We start from the raw sequence: 21,195 nt of genomic DNA, 5'->3' as shown, positions 1-21,195 counted from the left end.
TTACTACTATTAACTATGAGTGCATAGAAACTTTTGTTATGTTTTGCTGATTACAGTTACCGAAGAGTAAACTTATTTGTTTTTGGTATGTGAAAAGAAAAAAGTGTTATTTGGTTCAACTTTATTTTTTATTATTTAATCTAATTTATAATTTTCTTCTTATTTTCTCTATTTTCAATTGCTTTCTATTCTTACAATTACCAGTCACAGCTAAAATGATTTCTTTTTGAATTCCTAACAGTACCACAAAAAATATTAAAGTCAAATAAGTTTGAATTTAATGAACTGGTTTGAATCCACCCTTTGGGGTGAATAACAACTTACTCGAAACGACCGTTACATTTGGCTCCAACTAGTAATTAGGCATCACTCGTGACACAAAAAAAAAAAAAAAAAGGCATCACTTTCGCAATCCCTTTTTTACCCTCACGAGAGTCACGAGGAATAGCCGGCTGCAAGGTCTACAATCGCCAATTCGCTAAAATCTCAGACGACAAAATGGGCCCCACACACGCAAGTGAGATGGGCCCCTCACAGGTCACAGTTTCTCGCCCTCACAAATTAAAAGGCGAGAGTGAAATTTAAAAAAACGCAAAAAGCTCAAAAGGGCAATTTCGTCATAATTTTGAATTTCTTTTTTCTCTCCCCTTCCCACTGCCAGCTCTGCTTTAGCTTCTCTACTTCTTCTACGTTTCATAGTCACAGAGACGGATAGAAGAAAAATCAAGTTTAGCTCGAGAAAGTATATAAAAATGTCAGGCTTCGTCGGGATCCTGGTATCGGATCCATGGCTACACAACCAATTCACGCAAGTGGAGCTCCGGAGTTTGAAATCTCACGTGCGTATCTCCGTTCCGATCGACTGGATCATCATCATCACCAAAACTCCATGCGAGTCTTTTGATTTTCTCATTGATTTTGTCGATCTGATTCTAATCAATTCTGTAACAGTTCACGAGCATGAGGAGGGAGAGCGGAAAGCTTACGGTGTCAGACCTCGCGCCAAGGATGGGGAGATCAAAGGTGGTTGGAGATCAGAACCTCACCACTGAAGAAAGAGCGGCTCTGATCCAAAGCTTCCATCCGAACCTCAACGATGAAGTCGATTTCGAGTTTTACTTGAGGGTCAGTATCACAGATCTTTTGTGTTGGAAGATTTCTACATGTTCAAAAAATCACTAGACGGTAACTAGGAGAGTATTAGCGGATGACTAGATGTTGCTTAGACCAATCTTTATTAAAAAAATCATTTAAAAAAATTGTTTCGCCTATAACCGATTTGCTGCATAAACTTGCAGATTTATCTTAAATTTATACTGATGTCAATGTTCTTAAAATCGCTAGTCGATAACTAGGAGAGTATTAGCGGACGGCTAGTTGTTGCTTAGACCAATCTTTAGTAGAAAAATCATTTTTAAAAATTGTTTCGCCTATTTGCTGCATAAACTTGTAGATGTATCTTAAATTTCTGCTGATGTCAATGTTCTTAAAATCGCTGGGCGATAACTAGAAGAATATTAGCGGACGCCTAGGCGTTGCTTAGACCCGTCTTTTATTAGAAAAATCATTTTTAAAAATTGTTTCGTCTATTTGCTGTATAAACTTGCAGATTTATCTTAAATTCGTTCTGATGTCAAATGTTCTTAAAATCGTTAGGCGATAATTAGGAGAGTATTAGCGGACGCCTAGACATTCCTTAGACCAATCTATATTAGAAAAATCATTTTTAAATTTGTTTCCCCTATTTGCTGCATAAACTTGTAGATTTATCTTAAATTTCTACTGATGTCAATGTTCGTAAAATCGCTAGGAAATAACTAGGAGAGTATTAGTGGACGTCTAGATGTTGCTTAGACCAATCTTTATTAGAAAAATCATTTTAGGCGTTGCTTAGACCGATCTTTATTAGAAAAATTGTTTTGTTTATAACCGATTTGCCATCCAAACTTGCAGATTTATCTTAAACTCCAAGCGCATGTGAACGCCATAATCGGAAGCGGCGCCAAGAACTCGTCTGCGTTTCTCAAGGCAGCTACAACCACTTTGTTGCATACCATCAGCGACTCTGAGAAGTCATCTTACGTCGCTCACATCAATAACTACCTCTCTGGAGATGAGTTCCTAAACAAGTACCTCCCTATCAACCCTTCCTCCAACGATCTATTCGAAGTGGTGAAAGATGGTGTTCTACTTTGGTAAGGCTTCCCTCTTCCTTACTCGGATTCTATACTTCATGAAATGTTTTCTTGATGGCTTTATCTTTGATGTGGTTGTAGTAAACTTATTAATGTGGCGGTTCCTGGGACGATTGATGAAAGAGCTATCAACACTAAGAGTATGCTTAATCCATGGGAGAGGAACGAAAACCATACGCTTTGTCTTAACTCTGCCAAGGCCATTGGGTGTACTGTCGTTAATATAGGAACTCAAGATATCATTGAAGGAAGGGTATGTGAAACAGTTACTATCAGTATCCTTCACATTTTTTTGTAATGGTTATGACTTGAACATTTTTGTTTCTCTCTGTTTCAGCGTCATCTTGTGCTCGGTGTGATTTCTCAAATCATCAAGGTGAGTCTCTAATGCTGCTACTGCTGTTTGTTTTTTGATAAGACGATGTGTGATTAATCTTTGTTGTGACTGTGATGTTTAGATACAATTGCTAGCTGATCTAAACTTGAAGAAAACTCCACAGCTGGTGGAGTTGGTTGATGATAGCAAGGTAAATACTACTCATTGTCCTGTAGTCTAAACAAACATTTTCTTTATAAATAATGACTTTGTTTCAATTTTTTGGGATCAACAGGATGTGGAAGAGTTGATGAGTTTACCACCTGATAAGATCTTACTGAGATGGATGAACTTTCAGTTAAGAAAAACTGAATATAAGAAAACTGTCACAAACTTCTCCTCTGATGTAAAGGTAACTAATAATATCAAGTTATATAAGTTCTCCAGTTGGTTGGTTTATATAATTTATTTTCTAGTAAGTGTTCTATATAATCTTTTATAGTAAGATGCACATGGCTTATGATATGGTTTTTCTGCAGGATGCTGAAGCTTACACTAATCTATTAAACGTCCTAGCACCAGAGCACAAGAGCCCTTCAAAGTTGGCAGCCAAAAACCCATTTGAGAGAGCAAAAAATGTTCTCGAACATGCAGACAGAATGGGGTGCAGGAGATACTTGACCGCGAAGGATATTGTTGAAGGCTCCCCGAATCTTAATCTTGCTTTTGTAGCACATATCTTCCAGCACAGGTGAAAGAAACACTTCAATGTCAAAGTGTATTTAGAGAACCTTTAATTATATCCCACCCTTCTGTGAAGTTTAACAAATGATTTTCTTTTGGCAGGAACGGGCTCTCAACCAAAACAAAACAGATATCTTTTCTGGCCGATGACACTCAAATATCAAGAGAAGAAAAAGCCTTCCGGTTTTGGATTAACAGCTTTGATAGTTCTATGTACATAAACAACGTCTTTGAAGATCTAAGAGATGGGTTAGTATGAAAAACGTTAAATAGAGCGTGGAATGTGTTTTTTTAACACTGAGTTTCTGGCAACAGGTGGATACTGTTGCAGACACTCGACAAGGTGTCACCAGGAATTGTTAACTGGAAAATAGCAAGCAAGCCTCCGATCAAATTGCCATTCAAGAAAGTAGAAAACTGCAATCAGGTTGTGAAACTAGGGAAGCAGCTCAAATTCTCTTTGGTTAACATCGCTGGTAACGACATTGTTCAAGGAAACAAGAAGCTCATACTAGGTACTTTTCCCAAATCCTATGATTATTGTGTTTATTAATGGTGAACATTAACATTGGAATACTAAAACAACTTCTTCCAGCATACTTATGGCAACTGATGAGATACAACATCCTGCAACTCCTTAAGAACTTGAGATCACATTCCAACGGCAAAGAGATAACAGACGTTGATATATTGGAGTGGGCTAATGCTAAAGTGAGAAAGAACGGAAGTCAAACCCGTATGTTCAGTTTCAGGGTAAGTAACAACGCAACCATTGTGAGATAAAAATACACAGAACCGACCTGTGTTAGTGACAAATGATGACTGAATATGACAGGACAAGAGCTTGTCCGATGGGATATTCTTCCTGGAGTTGTTGAGTTCTGTGCAGCCAAGAGCCGTGAACTGGAGTCTAGTTACAAACGGAGTAACTGGTAATTAACTGTTAATGTTCATATGTTCACGTGTGTTTGAATATACTTAATTTTAATAGGGACACTTGCTAATACATAGATGAAGAGAAGAAGATGAATGCAACTTACGTGATTAGCATAGCCAGGAAGATGGGTTGCTCCATATTTTTACTCCCAGAAGACATAACTGAGGTACTTTGATGCCCCTCTCTCTTTTATTCCATTAATAATATAATCACTCAACAATATCAAGAGTATCTGATGTATATTATGTACAATACAGGTGAATCAGAAGATGATTCTGACGTTGACGGCGAGTATAATGCACTGGACTCTCAAAGAACCTCTTCAACTTATTAAGCCTACCGGATCTCCGGATAGCCACAATGGAAGTGGAAGTCTACTCGACGATTCTACCTCTGATTCTTCACTGGAATAATAACTTATGTTTTGTGTCCATGGTGAAATTATATATATTCCAAAAATTCTATATATGATGATGCTTTTCTATGGGTGAAGAAAAACAATATTGGAGGAATTATATAAGTATTTGATACCACGTTGAATGTATATTTTTCTATATGTTCATTTACACAAAACAGTGTTCACATTCACATTCAACAATTGAAGTACACTAGGAAAGCAAATGCATTGCACACACTGTAAATAATCTTATTGGGATAAAGGAATAAGATTAGAAAATGGGCAAATATATATCATACAATAGATTATGTATTATGTTACAAGGAGAAAGAAAGATGCATGACAAAGTACAAAACATCAAAACAAAAATTCAAAAAACATTTCAGGTCACATGTGATGAATCTGGACATCTCAAACAAAACTCTCCAACACCTTCCTTCCAACTTACAGACATGGCAAGTTCCACAAATCTATTACATAACCTATTACAATGCCGACAAGAGATTCAAACTCGGTAAAACCAAAGTCCATACCTTCTCAACAACAGCGACACAATCTCTCGGAGTCTCGAACAGAGACATGGGATACCGCTTGCGAACAACTCCGACATCGAAGTATATAACGCCGGAGCTAGGTATGTCCACACGGATCCCTTTAACCGGAAACCACAGGAAGAGATCCTGCGCCGATACACCCGTCAAGCCACCGATGCTTCCGTAGCCTATCGTCCCCGTGATGTTGGCTTCGTAATGTATCTCGCTCTCGTACTTGGCCTTGCAAGATTGGTTTAAGAAAACCGAGAAATGTCCTGTCGCCACGTCGACGTTGAACTCCTTTACGCCCTTTGGTAATAGCCCCATAGGCAAGGCGTGTGCTCGAAGGACGTCGTATATCGAATCGTTCTCCTCGGCGAAAACAGGGATCGAGATCGCAACGGTGGCGATGAGAAGAAGAAGAAGAAGCTGGAGAACACTGTGCATCGCTTTGTTATCCTGATTAGGGTTTAAACGGTGGAGAAGAAGGACACTGATGACAAGCTTGAAACGGAGTAGATCAGAATTATTTTTAAGGCGGAGGTGTGATCGTCTGCCTTCTGTGTTCTCCTTGAAAACAAATCATCCAATGAAATTGCACCACGTGTATTAGGAGACTGTATGGAAATGTGAGGGTACATTTATGAGATCTGTCACTCCTGGTCTGAAGGATGATTGGGCCTGGACGCTGGAAATTTAACGGACCGTGTCACATGGGAAGTGTGTGTTATAGGAATACGATACGCTCGTAAACTGCGCGTGGGAAACAAGCGCGACGTCCCTAATGCTTTGGTTAGACTACCTATTCCTGAAGGCGCGTGATTGCAACTGCTCGTTTTCTGAGAGAGGGGAGAAAGCTTATTCTGACAAATGGATGGATCCATACAACGATTCTCTCTAATCTTTCACCTGCGTGCGTCTCTGGAAAAGATTGTCTTGTCTCGAAGTAGTTATATAAAACCTGTACTTGGCAGCTGGCCATGAATGAAGGAGGTGTACTTTTTCAATGGCAGCTGGACTCATTCTAATGTTCTAAAACCTTTCTCAAGAACTCGATAGTGATTCCTGGTTTCTTGAAATCGTTTAGACTCTAGGAAGAGCGGAAATGGTATAAGACATGGTGTTTAGGGAGACCATAACAGGTAGATATTTCAGCGTTTGGGGTTAAAGGAAGCTGTTGCCGAGGAGTAGAAGCAGTTAATGTTGGAGGAGAATCTAGCACTCCTCCACAAAGCCCATCGAATAACGGGATTCGGCCCATTAGCGATAAAAGCTCAAGCATAACCAGTCAATTGATCGATCGATCGACCCGTGAATATGGTCAACCGAATGATTTGGAGAAGCCTCGGCTCGGTAGATCCCCGTTCAGCCCGAAGGCCCATCAAGCGTAGGATCTGGCCTGGGCCTCTAGGGCGAACGAAAGATAAACACACGAGAGCTATAAAAGGACGTTGAAGTGGAAAGAGAGAGGGATCCGAAAACAGAGACAAACACTTGGACGGCAAGATCTAGGGTTTTACGACCAATCGATCTCTCTAATGTTCTCGTCAGAGTCTTTCTACAAAGCTCAGACCTTTCTTTCTTTCCAATAATCTTTCTGTAATCCCGTTCGTTATCACATACTGATCAATAAAACGTCTTTGAAAGACCCACCATTGAGTTTAGTTTCATTTCGTTAGACCTAACCAAACTCAGATTCAACAGTTAAGTTTAGTTACCAAGGGATTGAGATTGAATCCTCTTGAGCATTGTCAACTTGTTGTTGCTCTGCGCGCATCGATTCTCAAAGAAAATGATCTAAATGTCTTGCAGATTCGTCTCAATAAGGCTTTGTCTATGATCCTATAATCATGATATATATAAAAATAATCGTGATGTAAAGTTGCTTCTATAACTTTAAAAGAGTTCACTAGAGCCAGAACCTTGACAAAAAAAAAAGTTCACTAGAGGCAGAGCTGTGACTACCATTTTAGATGTCCTAAACAAATAATAATATTGCCCATTTTTATCTACAATTTCAAATGTAATTTTAAAAACAAATATACAATTCATTTCTACACAATAATTGCTAATGATTCATTTATTTGATTTATCCCTTATATACTAAAGCACAAGTCACATGACCAATCAAATCATCAAATTCTGCCACATAATTATTGTTCACAAATATAAAAAAAAAATCATTTAAAACAAAATGATGATTAGAAAAAAAATGTAACTACCACTATCTTCTTTTTAATTCATCCACGATTTCTTTTCCATACTCATATCCTATTTTCTTGAACTTGACAAACAATTAACAACGAAACGCCCCATTGAAAACAGAATATGAGTGTCTATACTCCAATTTTAAAAACCGGAGTCAAAATAGCACAAAGCTTTCTTTCTAAAATTCATCCAAAACCACTTCGATATCACGATCTCTAAACCGTTTCGGCATCTTCTATTGTAACACTCACGCTGAACTTCACCTTTCCTAGCTCTCCCTAGACTCTCTTGGATCATTTATTCATCTACTTATCTGATTCATCGATTTTAAGTAGTTTCATTTGGTAGAGGTTTAGACACATCTCTTCATCTCAATTCGATCGTCTAATATCTTCAACTATTTCATTTTTTTGCAGAAACAAACCGAAGATGCCATTAGATTATACTCACGTTTCCCAACTGAATCTTTGAAGAAAAAAAATTCTCCGATCTTGCTATATGTTTTGGTTAGTGCTTAATCATCCAGTCATTATTACTCCAGTGTGTTCCTGTTTATGTTGTGGTTAACATAGATTTTTTTCTCTGCTCTGAAAGTATTGGTGTTTCTAGGGTTCATCTTCACTAAAGTAGGAAAGATACTATTCAATGTCTCCAAACCCATAAACGTTCAATACATGAATCTCTATAGACTCTTTGTTGTACTCAAAACATTTCTAACATATTGTTCAGGCATTAGAAGCAGATGAGACGTTACAAGAAAAAAAGAACAGCAAATGAGCTCTCAAAGAGTCATATAATTCTTCTAACATGGAGCTGCAAAACCACCTTTGAATGGAATTCTTCTAACATGGAGCTGCAAACCCACCTTTCAGTGGAGTTGCTAATTCCCAAAGTCAGATTTCTTCAGTCAATGTAAATGTCAATTAATAATATGCGTTTGTGATTGTATAAGTGTCAATAAATCTTGAAAATTTTACGCAAGGTGTTAATTAAGAATATATTTCTTTCCAAATGCCATTATGATTAGAGTATTTAACAAATGTTTGATGTTTTAGTCATATCTAATGTATGATGTATTATTTTGATTCAAAAACTATAGCAGCATGCTTACATAGTAAGTATCACATATTTTCAAACGTACGTGTAAAATAATTTTGATTACTCAAATTATTTTACATTCTTAACTTTTGATTTACTTTCATAGAATGATGTTTATGTCTTACATGCTGTTTTTTTCTTTACTGTGATTGGATTTGTAAAACTGTTTTTAAACTTTGATTTGTAAAATTGTTTGTAGATTAAAATGTTGAATGAACTACTGGACTTTAGATGCTAAAGACAAATTGCTCATATTCATATACATGTTAAGAATTAGCGGAAAAAAAAGACTGGAAGGGCAAGACAGAAAGAAGTAATTAAGAAAGTTTCAAACCAATAATTGTATTGAAGTCTTTAAAAAGAATATTTGTATTGAACAATGTAATTTATATCAATATATAAGAAATTTAAACAGATCTAACTTAATTTTCATGTCTATGGTTAATTAACGATAATTGTGTTAATGTTTTTATGTTTACTTTTACTTTGTTTTTGCTAAGTTTTACACATGGGTTTACCACAAAATTTTTACACACGAAAACTATGTGTATATATGTAACTAAAATTTATTTGTAAGAAAGAATAATTTCCGTGCATAGCACGGGCATCACTAGTATAAAATAATACAGTATAATTCTCAAATCAATTAAAAATTGCTTAAATTTAACTGCCATAAAGTAGACAAAAGTATTTAAGAAAACAAAATATAACAAGTCTAAGTTTCCACAAATAAACATTTCTTCTATCGAAATAAAAATAAATAAATAAACATTTCTCTTCTCAAAGACAAGTTCAATAGCATAAATATTTTTGAAGTTGCATATAAAACTATATATAAAATATGAAAATCAGTTGAATGTTGAATCCATGCAAATCAGTTATGAGACACTCATGATCATTATTGTTCATCCCCTGAACTATATTTGCGAAGTGATTTTGCCACATATTCTCTTTACAATCAATTTCACAAAACAAATATAACATGGCTACTGAAATTGATGGCATGACTTACGAAAAAATATGACATGGATAATTTCATTTATTGTTGATTTATATTTTTGACAAACTTATTAGAATATTGTAATAATTCATATATTACATTTAATATTGATATTTCTTTTTGGTAAACTTTTTTTAAATATGGTAATAGCTCATACATGATCTATAAAATAAATATATTCATATATAACATTTCAAATTTCGAAATGTTATTATTTTTGTATAATTATACAATTTGTATTACTAAAACTTTCAAAATTGTCTACAATTTTTTTAAAAATTAAACATCTAACCGTAAAATCATTAGTTTCTTATATATCTACAAATTTTATAAATATTGTTTAGGGTAAAATTTTGATAATTATACAATTTTTATTAGTTTTATGCAAATTGATTTAATATATATCAAATCTATATTAAATATTAGTAAGAAAATAGTAAAATATATAATATTTATTAAATTTATTTTTAAATATACATTAGATTTAAAAAAATTCCTTAACACCTAGTCATCACGTTAACTATCATTTATAAAATATACCTAAGTTAATTTGTTTACGTACGTAATATGATCCATAAGCGAATGTTTGATTATTATTTTTATTAGTGTGCATGGCTCTGACTAGAGCTTGAGGGTTATTCCCATTGATCATTAATCAATTAATATCGTTGTGTACATGTCCACAAGTTTCACAGAAGCAAACTAAAATTTCAATGTTATTTTTCTAATAAACTACAGTTGATATATTCACAATTCAAACAAAGAACACAAATTACTTAATCCTCCACATTGAATGGTTCTGCATCTAGTTTTGTTGAAAGTAAAAGCAAACATACAAGGTGAGGTAACCACAAGGCGGCCGTACACAATGACGTTTAAATATCTGAAGGAAATCAAAGTAATGTAATTATGCATGACCACTGTTCCAGTCAGAGGAGATACTATAATATAACCCACTCTCTGCGGTTGTGTATATTATTTAGAAGGTAGTGGAGGTAGAAAAATGTTTATAAAATAATCGTACCGTACCAATATATACAATGTACAATATAAACTCTATAAATTAATAATGTTGGAATTTTAAAATTTTATTAATTTATAGAGATATCAATTTACAAAAAATTTCTTATTTAGATTTTTTATTTTAAGATATATTTATTCTAAGATAAGAAAAATATTTGATTTTAGTACATTAATTTTTATTTTTTGAAATTGACATTTATATTAATTTTATTATATTATTTGGTGTATATAATATATATTGCATATAATATTACTAAATCTCATCAAAAATATATTAAGTATTAAAAAATATAAAGATAATTTCATTGTGAATATAAACTAAACAATATAGTAATAGGTTATTACTTATATAAAATATGTATACATATAAATTATTAATTTATAATTTTAATGGGACCATATATATACATAGAATTTTCTAAAAAATATTATCTTATTATTTTATCGATTTGTGTCAAATTTTGAATCGGCTCAAATTAGGACCAAATTTTTTTTATTAATTTATCGAGTATTAATTTATAGAGGTTCTACTGTATATATATTTCACTAAACCGTTTTTTAGAAAACACTATGACGAAAATACCACTACGTTTTAAAACCAAGTACGTTAGTTTTCAAAACAAACATATTGAAATAATGCTTTTCAACCAGACTTTTATCAAGCATTGTACATGCATTAACCTCTAAAATTTCTCAACAACATTTAAACCACTTACCCGCCTTTTGGCAAATATATGCCAAATATGTTATTGGATTTTGACGAAGAAAAAGTGCGCATATGGTTTTCATATCCTGCTAAACTTTCAAACAAGTCTTCATTATACAGCCTAACTTTCAAAGCAGACAACAATTAAACCACATACACGCCTTTTGGCTGATGTATGTTATTGGAGGGATTTTGACAATATATGCCAAATGTATGTTATTGGATTTTGACGGAAAAGTCCGCATATGGTTTTCATATCCTGCTAAACTTTCAAACAAGTTTTCATTATTAAGCCTAGCCTAAGACTATCTCCAACCCCTCTCTATAATAGAAATTTCTAAAATAGAAGAAAAAATAGAAATTGAGTTTTTGTTCAAATGTCTTCCTCTATAATAGATGAATGATATATTTGCCTCTAAATATAGAGAAAAAAATTGCATTCCTCTATTTATAGAGGCAAATATAGCATTCTTCTATTATAAAGGAAGACATTGGAGCAAAAACTCCATCTCTATTTTTTTCTCTAAATTTCTATTATAGACATTGATCGGAGATGCTGAAAGCAATTTTCATTATAAAGCCAACCGATCATAGTTTGCTATGTTTAAGCAAGCCACTTTGTGTTTATTATATTTACCACTCTTCATTAGGAGTATGCAAATTGACAAGAGGCTACAGCCTACACATATATATACACATGCTACTAGATAACGTCTAGGTGAGCTAAACTTTGAGAAAACTACAAAACTTTCAAAGTATACATCCTTTAAACTTTAAAATTATTTGCTCGTTTATATTATCGAATATCACGTTCCGTATTTACATTATTGATAATTATTTTTGGTTACTCTACCATGAAATTTTTATCAAGAAAAAGAAAACACAAGTGTATAGTTTATGTTTTTTTTTCACGTTGACCATATCATCAGTTATTATTTTTAATTTTTTTTTTCATATGCATATAAGGTTGGTTTATTGGTTATAGTCTGGCATCCAGGCATTAAAACATTTTTTATATATCTAGTTGTAGTGGTACAATCATACCGTTGAGTTGACATCTTCTTACATATTAGCGTGTAGGCCTGGGCAAAATAACCGAAACCGAAGAACCGAACCGGAACCGAACCGAAATACCCGAAACCAGAACCAGACCAATATCCTCAAATACCCGAACGGTTCCTATATTTTATATCCGAAATAATCGAACTGAACCGGAATCGAACCGAGAACCGAACGGGTACCCGTATATATAAAAATATTAATTATATATATATATATATATAACATCACTAAATATATATTTTTAATTTAAAATTTTATTAAAAGTATCTGAAAATAGTTGGGGATAACTAAATTATTATAAAGTATCCAAACTACCAAAAAGTATCCAAAACTATCCGGATAGTTTTATTCGAAATATCCAAAGTAATCCGAAATATCCAATTTTTTTTTATCTAAATCATCCTAATTATTTGATATTTTACCCTAAATAACCGATATTTTATCCAAATTATCCGAACTACCCGAACTATCCAAACCCGAACCGGATCCAAATGAGAACCAAACTTTTTCCGGATATTTTCCGGTTCCTACATTTACTATCCGAACCGAACCAAACCGAACCCGAAACTATCCGAGCCGAACCGAACCGAAAATAGGTCAAGTACTAAATGGATCATCTAGCCCCTATCCGAACTACCCAAAACCCGAAATACCCAAACCGAACCGAACCGATACCCGAAATGTCCAGGCCTATTAGCGTGTGTGACATCTATAAATCCAAAAATGTCAAACCATAATTCCCTATATATACTTGTTTTCTTCTTCCTAAAGCATATCCATATCTCTAATCCTAACACTTTCCAGCAATTGAAAAAAAAAAACTCTCAAAAGATGGATAAGTACTGTCTACTCCTCTGTCTCCTTTTGTTTTCCTCTTATAGTCACGTCTCGGCTTATTATCCATCCAAAAATACCCTAGTGTCCAGCGTGACCAAGAACCCCATCTTACCTATCTTCACTTTCACACTCAACACAAACGAAGAATATTTCATCCATATCGCCGGTCCCTACCTCGTTCGCAGCTGCAATGATGGTCTCCCTCGCCCCATCATTCCATGCGGCTCCTCAACATGTGCTCTCACTCGCAGAGTCAGCCCCCACCAGTGTCCTCCTACTCAGAACGCAATCATAAACGGAAGGTGTGCATGCCAAGCAACCGCCTTTGAGCCGTTCCAACGTCTGTGTAACTCAAACCAATACACCTATGGAGATTTTTCCATGTCTTCCCTAAACCCTAGATCTCCCTCGCTCACGTTTAACAACGTGAAGTACCTTTGCATCCCCAAGCCGTTTCTCATAGACTTCCCTCCTGGTGTTTTGGGCCTTGCGGGGCTTTCACCCACGGCTCTCGCCACATGGAACCAGCTGACCCCACCTAGACTCGGGCTCGAGAAGAAGTTCGCGTTGTGTCTGCCTTCTGATACGAACAAAGGTGCTATTTTCTTTGGTGGAGGTCCGTACAAGCTCGGAAACACTGATGCAAGATCCATGCTCACGTACACCCAATTGATCAAGAACCCTAGAAGACTCAACAATTATTTCTTGAGGCTCAAGGGTATTTTCGTCAACGGAGAAAAGATCTTGCTTGCCCAAAACGCTTTTGGTTTCGACGGCAAGGGTGACGGAGGCGTGACTCTAAGCACCGTAACCCCTTTCACTACGTTACGTAGCGATATATACGAAGTCTTTACTAAAGCATTCTCAAAAGCCACGTCGGATATTCCACGTGTCAATAGCACAACACCCTTGGAGTTTTGTTTTAAGTCAACGGAACATTTCCAAGTGCCTCAGATCGATATGAAGTTTGCTGATGGGAAGATCTGGAAAGTAATTGCCGCAAACTCGATGAAGAAAATTACTGATGACGTGGCTTGCTTGGCTTTCCTCAATGGAGGAGATGCGGCGGCGCAGGCGGTTGTGATCGGAATGCATCAGATGGAGAACACTTTGTTGGAGTTTGACGTGGGGAGATCTGCTTTTGGATTTAGCTGTTCTTTGGGTTTGGTCAATGCTTCGTGCGGTGACTTTCAAACAAAGCCATGAGAAAGTCCAATGAACTTGATGGTTGACATTCTCTTGTGATTGTGTTTGTTATTGATTAATGTTTTTAGAATACTCGCTTCAATTGTTTTGTAATTTTCTTCTCAAGTGTGTGTTTTAAAATATTCGTCAATAAAGAAATTGTAAAATTGTCAAATACAATAGCACTAGGTGATAACCCGCGCTTTGCGCGGAATGAGATTATTATTTTTGGTATTTATAAGATAAAAAGACATAAAGTCTGTTATGTGGACATCGGTTTGATTGTATGTTGGATTTTGTTGTATTTTACTCTATTGAAATATAAGAACCATTCGAAAGTCTTATTTATTTTGGTTTGGAGAATTCACAAAAGTGCTGGAGGTTAACGATGAAAAATATTGTAGAAGAAGTCTTATAAATAAAAAGCTCAATTTTATTAAGACACATAGAGATAAAACTGATAGTACGATTTAAATCTATTGCCATAAACTAAGTTTTTGAAATATATGCAAATCACCTATTCATAATTAACTCAATCACGCATATTAGCAAAATAGGCAACCGTCGTATAGTAAACTTGAAATAACCGAACTGAAGCGTGGTTTATCTTCGTTGATTTCAATAGACGTTCCACTTCGGAACCGACCGGTTCGATTCGGTAAACCCACAATCAGAAGTTCCAACTTGGAACTAATAACAGTCGCGTATGAATATATCTTTTTTTTTTGGTTTGTACGTGGCTCTCTTAGCCATTCATCTACAACAAACTGCACAAGTGAAGAAAAAAAAGGAGAATCTTCTAGTTTAGCTTAAAAGCTGTGTGTTTATCCTATAGATTTTGTACCGATTATCAACTCTGTTGCAGAATCTCCATGATCTCATAAGACTTCGACCCTTTTTGCCTTCGCATGCACCGCCTCCATTAATTTGTACGTGATAATAAAGAATAAACAGTATGCTTAAAAGAACGTATGGTAGGTAAGAGTGTGCTGGCCAGCCATGCAAACGTAAAATTATTATCATTGGCAATGTAAAAATGTTATCATTTGTGTTCGTGAGCTTGACAAAAGAAAGGGGAGAAGAGTTCGTGAGCTGCAGTAGTTTATAATAACGATAATTCTAAGCTTGACGAAACAATGGGAGAAGAGTTCTCTTTTTGACAGTAATAATCAACAGCTACACACAAAATGCAAAAGAAGTCGCCTCACAAAGCCGATCTAATGAACCGAAACTTATAGGTTCTCTTCTCCTCTTCAAGACTTCAACAATGCACTAACGGATGCGTTGGATTTCTCACAGGTTCGGTCGAGAGACACAGTTCTTTTCATCTTAGTTTGTGTGACGTTTGTCCACGACTAAAGTCCCCATCTGAAGAACCTTGCCGAGAATAACCTAGATGGATCGTCGTGTAGGCTATGCGAAGAAGGAAGAGGAGACTTCTATGTTCATTAGACTAACAGATGTATTGGATTTCTCTTTTTTGTCTTAAAACACAGTTCTTTTCATCTCAGTTTGCAATTTATAATCTTTTTTGTCTATAAAAATTGCCATCACCTGATGTCTGATGAGATATGTTGAAACCTCGAAGGTGTGAAGAAGATTACAAACTGTTTAGAAAGTGTTTCAATCCTCAGGCTAGTTTATAATCAAAAGCTCGTTAAGAAGATCACACAAAAAAAAAATACCAAGATGCTCCAAAAGATGGAAAAATAAGGAAATAAATATGTGAGAGTGTCTCTCTAAACGACACGTGTCAATATTGGTGTGAACACATTAATTGCAATGCTCCTCTTTTAATATATAAGAGATGTTGGGCAAATGAAACACCATAACTGCACCATGTGCTGGTATACTTTAAGGGTCATTTGAATTAAGATTAAAGTTAAACTAATCGCAGTTGAAACATATTTTTTCGTAAAGTCTTAGTTTAAACATAAAAAAATTATACGCAGCTTAAAAAGCGTTGATGGTGGATAAAGTATCTGAAATTTCTGATCTGACTTGATCGTAATTTTTTTTGGATGAAATTTCAAATTTATTCATCCTTTTTGGGAACTAACATTTACAAAACAATAATTTGACTATTTTTGACTACTTTTCTATGCTATATGTAAGCTGGAAAAAAATTGAAATGAAATCCCATCTACATGGTGAGCAAGAACCATCTCTGAAAAAGCCCTGCATACTTATGTCCTCCTCTATATTTGAGAGACGAGATGCGATTTAGCATTGTCCTATCTATTGCAGCACGCATGGTCTCAACTGTCATCCAGCTTGTGTGGTGTCGCCTTGCATTATGTTCTCGAGACATGATAGATAGTCATTTGAAAGAGCATTTTGATTAGGATGGTGTCTAGCGTACCAGCTCGTAGGGACTGTAGATGATCTAGCGTCAGCTGCCAGTCCGGGTTTGTATGAGGGCCAAGGATTCGATTTGCCAAGCCGTGCCAAACTGTGAAGGAGTAAGGACACGCAAAGAACAAATGATCCCTTGTCTCGTCTCATTCTCCACATAACGTACATCCCTGTATCATCCCCCAAAAGCGCATCCTATCATCTGTTGATAGCCTGTTCTTGATTGCAAGCCAGGTGATAAAGGAGAACCTTGGAACCCCTTGCGCAAACCATATAACTTTACTCCATCCCACGGTAGCCTTCCTCGCTCGAATCTGTTCCCAAGACTTGATCTTATTTTGTAAAACATTATATCCAAAGTTTTAAATATACATTTGTACAATTAGCAAAACAATATATCCAAATACCATAACTACAACATGCTCGTATATTTGAAGTGTGTTTTGAGTTATATACAATTATTGTGTCATCTCAATTTAAAAACAAAAATTGACACACATTTAAAAAGCGTTGGTATAAAAGGTTATATACAAATTTTGGGATTCTGATATAATTTGAGACTTAATTTGAAAAATGAGATATTCAAATTTTTTAGATATAAATCTGGATAGCTAAATGCCATCAGTTTTTAAAAAGAAAACAAAACAATAAAAAGTACGCGATTAGTTGTAAAAAATATTAGAACAACATATGGTACTATAAGCATCTTTGTATATTTACTTAGTTGCTTTTGTAATATATATATATATATGTATAGATGTTTAGTTATATTTTTTGTAATTAAAAAATTTAGGATGACAAAAAAAAAGTAATTACAAAATTTAATCTATATATGACTAATAAGATTTAAACAACCTAGATACCGCCATTATTAGGTAAATGTTAGTTATAACTTATAAGTATAGTATGCATGTTGTTCACAAAAAAAAATGATTATTGATTCAAATATTAAGTGAACTTTAAACAAAAATATTGAGTTAGTGCTACAAAAACCACAAAATATTGAGTTAGTGCTACTAAAATATTGAGTTAGTGCTACTAAATATAATGGTATATCTTTTTAGTTTTTTCTTCTTTATATCCTATTAAAATTCATTATTGAAAAGGATTTAAAATTCTGATATATCTACTTATTAAGAAACAAATTTCAGTATCTTCTAAAACCAACTAGAATCTCTGTATACCATCAATGGACGTTAAACGTTTGGTCATGTTCCTTTACGGATCCCAAAATAGAGGATTTTTTTCTAAAAATATCGAATACACTTGAAAGAAGGCCTATCAGTTTTAGTATATATAAAATAAAAATATATTTACATCTATTGTATATCTGCATAACTGTAATTCGACGTCATCAATGGTCTTATCTTTTATGTATCCTTTTCTGACATAAAATTATATTTATATACATGCATAGAATGAAAAATGAAGCACACATAATCGTAAATGATTAGCGATACATACTTCAAACCTCTAATTTTTGTTCTTTTTCTGTTTACTAACCAGTTGTCATGGGCGCAAACTCAAACTAATGGTCTACCTGTGGAAACAATCTTTACATTTCCTGGTCCTTTGCCTACTACGCTTCCCGATGAGGGAGATTTTGGTAAAGGGATCATAGACTTGGGAGGTCTAGAGGTTGCTCAAGTCTCCATCTCCAACTCAACAGCACAAAGAGTATGGAGTACATATGAAGGAGGAGGAGACAACATGGGATTCAGCATCTTTGAACCTATAAATCTTCCTCCTAACTTCTTCAAACTCGGCTTCTATGCACAACCAAACAACCAGAAGCTTTTTGGTTCGATTCTTGTTGCAAGAAGCGTAAATTTATCTAATTTACTACCACCAGAAGACTACTTTGAAGTCGGTAACACTACATCGCTGGATATCAAACAAGACGGGCCTGCTTATGTTTGGCAGCCGGTATGTCTCAATGGATATCAAGCGGTTGGTATGTTTATCACTACTTCTCCTGAAAAGCCACTTCCAACACAACAATACACAAGTTGTGTTCGATCCGAGTTTACGGAAGCGAGTGAAGCTGATGCATTGTTATGGGCGATAAACGGAGTTAGTGTTTTTAAATTGAGACCGATCATCAGAGGAACACAAGCAACAGGTGTGTACACAGGAACATTCAGTTTTCAAGGACTAATTAGTTCTACTCCTCTTCCTCCTTTATTCTCCTTAAAAAATACAAAACTTGACATGTACTCTTGCATGCCAAGCGAAGCTCAAACTAGGGTTTTGTTTCAAACCTATTCTCCTTTGATATATTTCCATCCAGACGAAGATTTTCTTCCTTCCTCAGTGGATTGGTTCTTCACCAATGGTGCGTTGTTGTACCAGAAAGGAAACGAATCAAACCCTGTCCCAATACAACCAAACGGTACAAATCTTCCACAAGGCGGTTCTAATGATGACTTGTTCTGGTTAGACTACCCGGTCGATAAAACCCAGAAAGAAATGGTTAAAAGAGGAGACTTGAGTAGCACGAAAGTGTATCTACACATCAAACCAATGTTTGGTGGGACTTTCACCGACATTGTCGTATGGATATTCTGCCCTTTCAACGGTAATGCCAACCTCAAGTTTCTTTTCATCAAGAGACTCTCTTTAGGGGATATAGGCGAACATATAGGAGACTGGGAGCACGTTACTTTACGTATCAGCAACTTCAACGGCATGTTATGGCGCGTTTACTTCTCTCAGCATAGTGGAGGAGCATTGGTGGAGGCGTGTGATCTTGAGTACGTTGATGGTGGAAACAAACCAGTGATATACTCGTCGCTTCACGGTCACGCAATGTTTCCAAAACCTGGACTTGTGTTGCTAGGCAATGATGGCAATAACGGAATAAGAAACGACATGGCAAAAAGTGACAAGGTGTTGGACTGTGGTTCGGGGTATGAAGTGATTTCAGGACTTTCAGGCGTGGTTGAGCCACCGTGGATTAACTATTTTAGGAAATGGGGACCTCAAGTACGTTATAACATTGACAAGTCTCTTGAAGGTTTCGCTAAGATTTTGCCGTGGTTTATACGCAAGAGTTTCTATAAACTTATTAGCAAGATTCCTGTTGAGATACTTGGTGAAGAGGGTCCAACCGGTCCTAAAGACAAGTTGAGTTGGACCGGTGATGAAAAATATTATTAGGTGGTGTTATTCAATTATCTATTTCAATAGAATTTAAATCTAAAGGCAATTCACTTGTTATTTGATTATAAATTCTATTTTAAAATCTAGTGTATTTCAATGAATGATTTAAATCTAGCTTTTAAAATCTAGTGTTATTTAGATTGTAAGAATTTAAATTTTTTTTTTTTGTATTTTGGATTGCTTTCAAATCATTTTTTTATGGAATCTCATGAATAATTAAATGACTGAACTTAAAATCCTATGCATACGTGAAGAAATTTTAAAATCTATCAACTTAAACTATCTTAAAACTTTAAAATTTGATAGGTAAGTAAATATTAATAACTTATTTTAAATCACTAATTGATTAACACCCTAATTTATTTAGTTTAGATTGTTGCATTAATCTATATACAATATAGTTATATGCATTTTACACAACCAAAAGAAATCTATCCAGCAGTAAAATTTTCTAAAAAAATTGAATAGCTGAACAATAAATTTTAAAAGAAAAACATAAAGGCAAAGTACAATATAAATGTATTACGTAACTCATTTGTTTTTTTTTGACAAACTTTTTCAATTTGAAGCACGAGAATACAAAAAATACAAGCCCAAGGCCTTAGTGTTTTGTTAGTTACCCCAATAGTTAGAAAACATTTAGACTTCTATTGGTGACTATATTTTTAGAAAACATTATCTTAGCGAAAACATCCATTTCATACGTTCAATTCATACCCGACTTATGTAACAGTGCCAAAACATACCTAAACATATATGGTCGTGCCAAAACATACCCGACTTATAATTTTTTGGCGAAATCATACACCAGTCGCCACATCAGCTGCGATGATTAATCAAGAGTAACACGACTCCAACATTAGTATTTAATTTGAATAATCACAACAAATATATAGCTCTTATAAGGACGGTTTGTGATAGAATCAAAATATTTACGAATATCTCTCTTATATAAGATTAAAATTTAATTAATTAATTAATTTTTATTAATTTTACTAAATAATAAAAAAAATATAAAATTTTACATTTGTAAATTTGTGCACATCCTCGTAAGCAAAATTAACTGACATAGCATCCACGAGAACAAAAGTGGATGATATGACAACTGGTGTGGCGACTGATGTATGATTTCGTCAAAAAATTATAAGTCGGGTATGTTTTGACAAGACCATATAAGTTGATGATGTCGTCAAAAAATTATAAGTCGGGTATGTTTTGACAAGACCATATAAGTTCAAGTATGTTTTGACACAACCATATAAATCGGGTATGAATTAAACATATCGTGATATGTTAGGTATTGAATGGTCGTTTTCCCCATTATCGTACTCTATTCTTCTTATTCTCAATGTTTGAGAATGAGTGTTTCTTATTCCAAGCCCAAGCAAATTAATCTTAGGTCAGAACTGACCAAATCCATCTTGAAAATGAAGATGG

General features: G+C 34.8%; 4 protein-coding genes across 4 annotated transcripts; 3 read left to right on the top strand and 1 right to left on the bottom strand.

Moving 5' to 3' along the window:
* Positions 1 to 582: 582 nt before the first annotated feature.
* LOC106428167 (fimbrin-2) lies at positions 583 to 4,725 on the top strand. Its single transcript, XM_013868916.3, has 14 exons — positions 583 to 839; positions 952 to 1,125; positions 1,954 to 2,195; positions 2,277 to 2,448; positions 2,533 to 2,571; positions 2,654 to 2,722; positions 2,807 to 2,923; positions 3,051 to 3,262; positions 3,358 to 3,504; positions 3,571 to 3,770; positions 3,851 to 4,008; positions 4,091 to 4,187; positions 4,267 to 4,358; positions 4,450 to 4,725. Exons 1-14 carry the CDS (start codon positions 753 to 755, stop codon positions 4,603 to 4,605), a joined length of 1,962 nt encoding a protein of 653 aa, XP_013724370.1. The 5' UTR covers positions 583 to 752; the 3' UTR covers positions 4,606 to 4,725.
* A 143-nt stretch (positions 4,726 to 4,868) lies between these two features.
* Positions 4,869 to 5,783, bottom strand: BNAC09G02440D. Its single transcript, XM_013868917.3, has one exon. It carries the CDS (start codon positions 5,567 to 5,569, stop codon positions 5,075 to 5,077), a length of 495 nt encoding a protein of 164 aa, XP_013724371.1. The 5' UTR covers positions 5,570 to 5,783; the 3' UTR covers positions 4,869 to 5,074.
* Positions 5,784 to 12,973: 7,190 nt separating this feature from the next.
* LOC106428141 (probable aspartic proteinase GIP2) lies at positions 12,974 to 15,678 on the top strand. Its single transcript, XM_013868886.3, has one exon. The coding sequence runs from the start codon at positions 13,051 to 13,053 to the stop codon at positions 14,260 to 14,262; it is 1,212 nt and encodes a 403-aa protein (XP_013724340.1). The 5' UTR covers positions 12,974 to 13,050; the 3' UTR covers positions 14,263 to 15,678.
* A 2,162-nt stretch (positions 15,679 to 17,840) lies between these two features.
* On the top strand, positions 17,841 to 19,915 carry BNAC09G02420D. Its single transcript, XM_013868899.3, has one exon. The coding sequence runs from the start codon at positions 18,043 to 18,045 to the stop codon at positions 19,753 to 19,755; it is 1,713 nt and encodes a 570-aa protein (XP_013724353.1). The 5' UTR covers positions 17,841 to 18,042; the 3' UTR covers positions 19,756 to 19,915.
* Positions 19,916 to 21,195: the final 1,280 nt, after the last annotated feature.

The sequence above is a fragment of the Brassica napus genome, chromosome C9 (genome assembly GCF_020379485.1).
Source record: "Brassica napus cultivar Da-Ae chromosome C9, Da-Ae, whole genome shotgun sequence".
Taxonomy (NCBI): Eukaryota; Viridiplantae; Streptophyta; class Magnoliopsida; order Brassicales; family Brassicaceae; genus Brassica; species Brassica napus.
The sequence above is the reverse complement of the archived record's forward strand: the minus strand, read 5'-3'. Positions and strand labels throughout refer to the sequence as shown.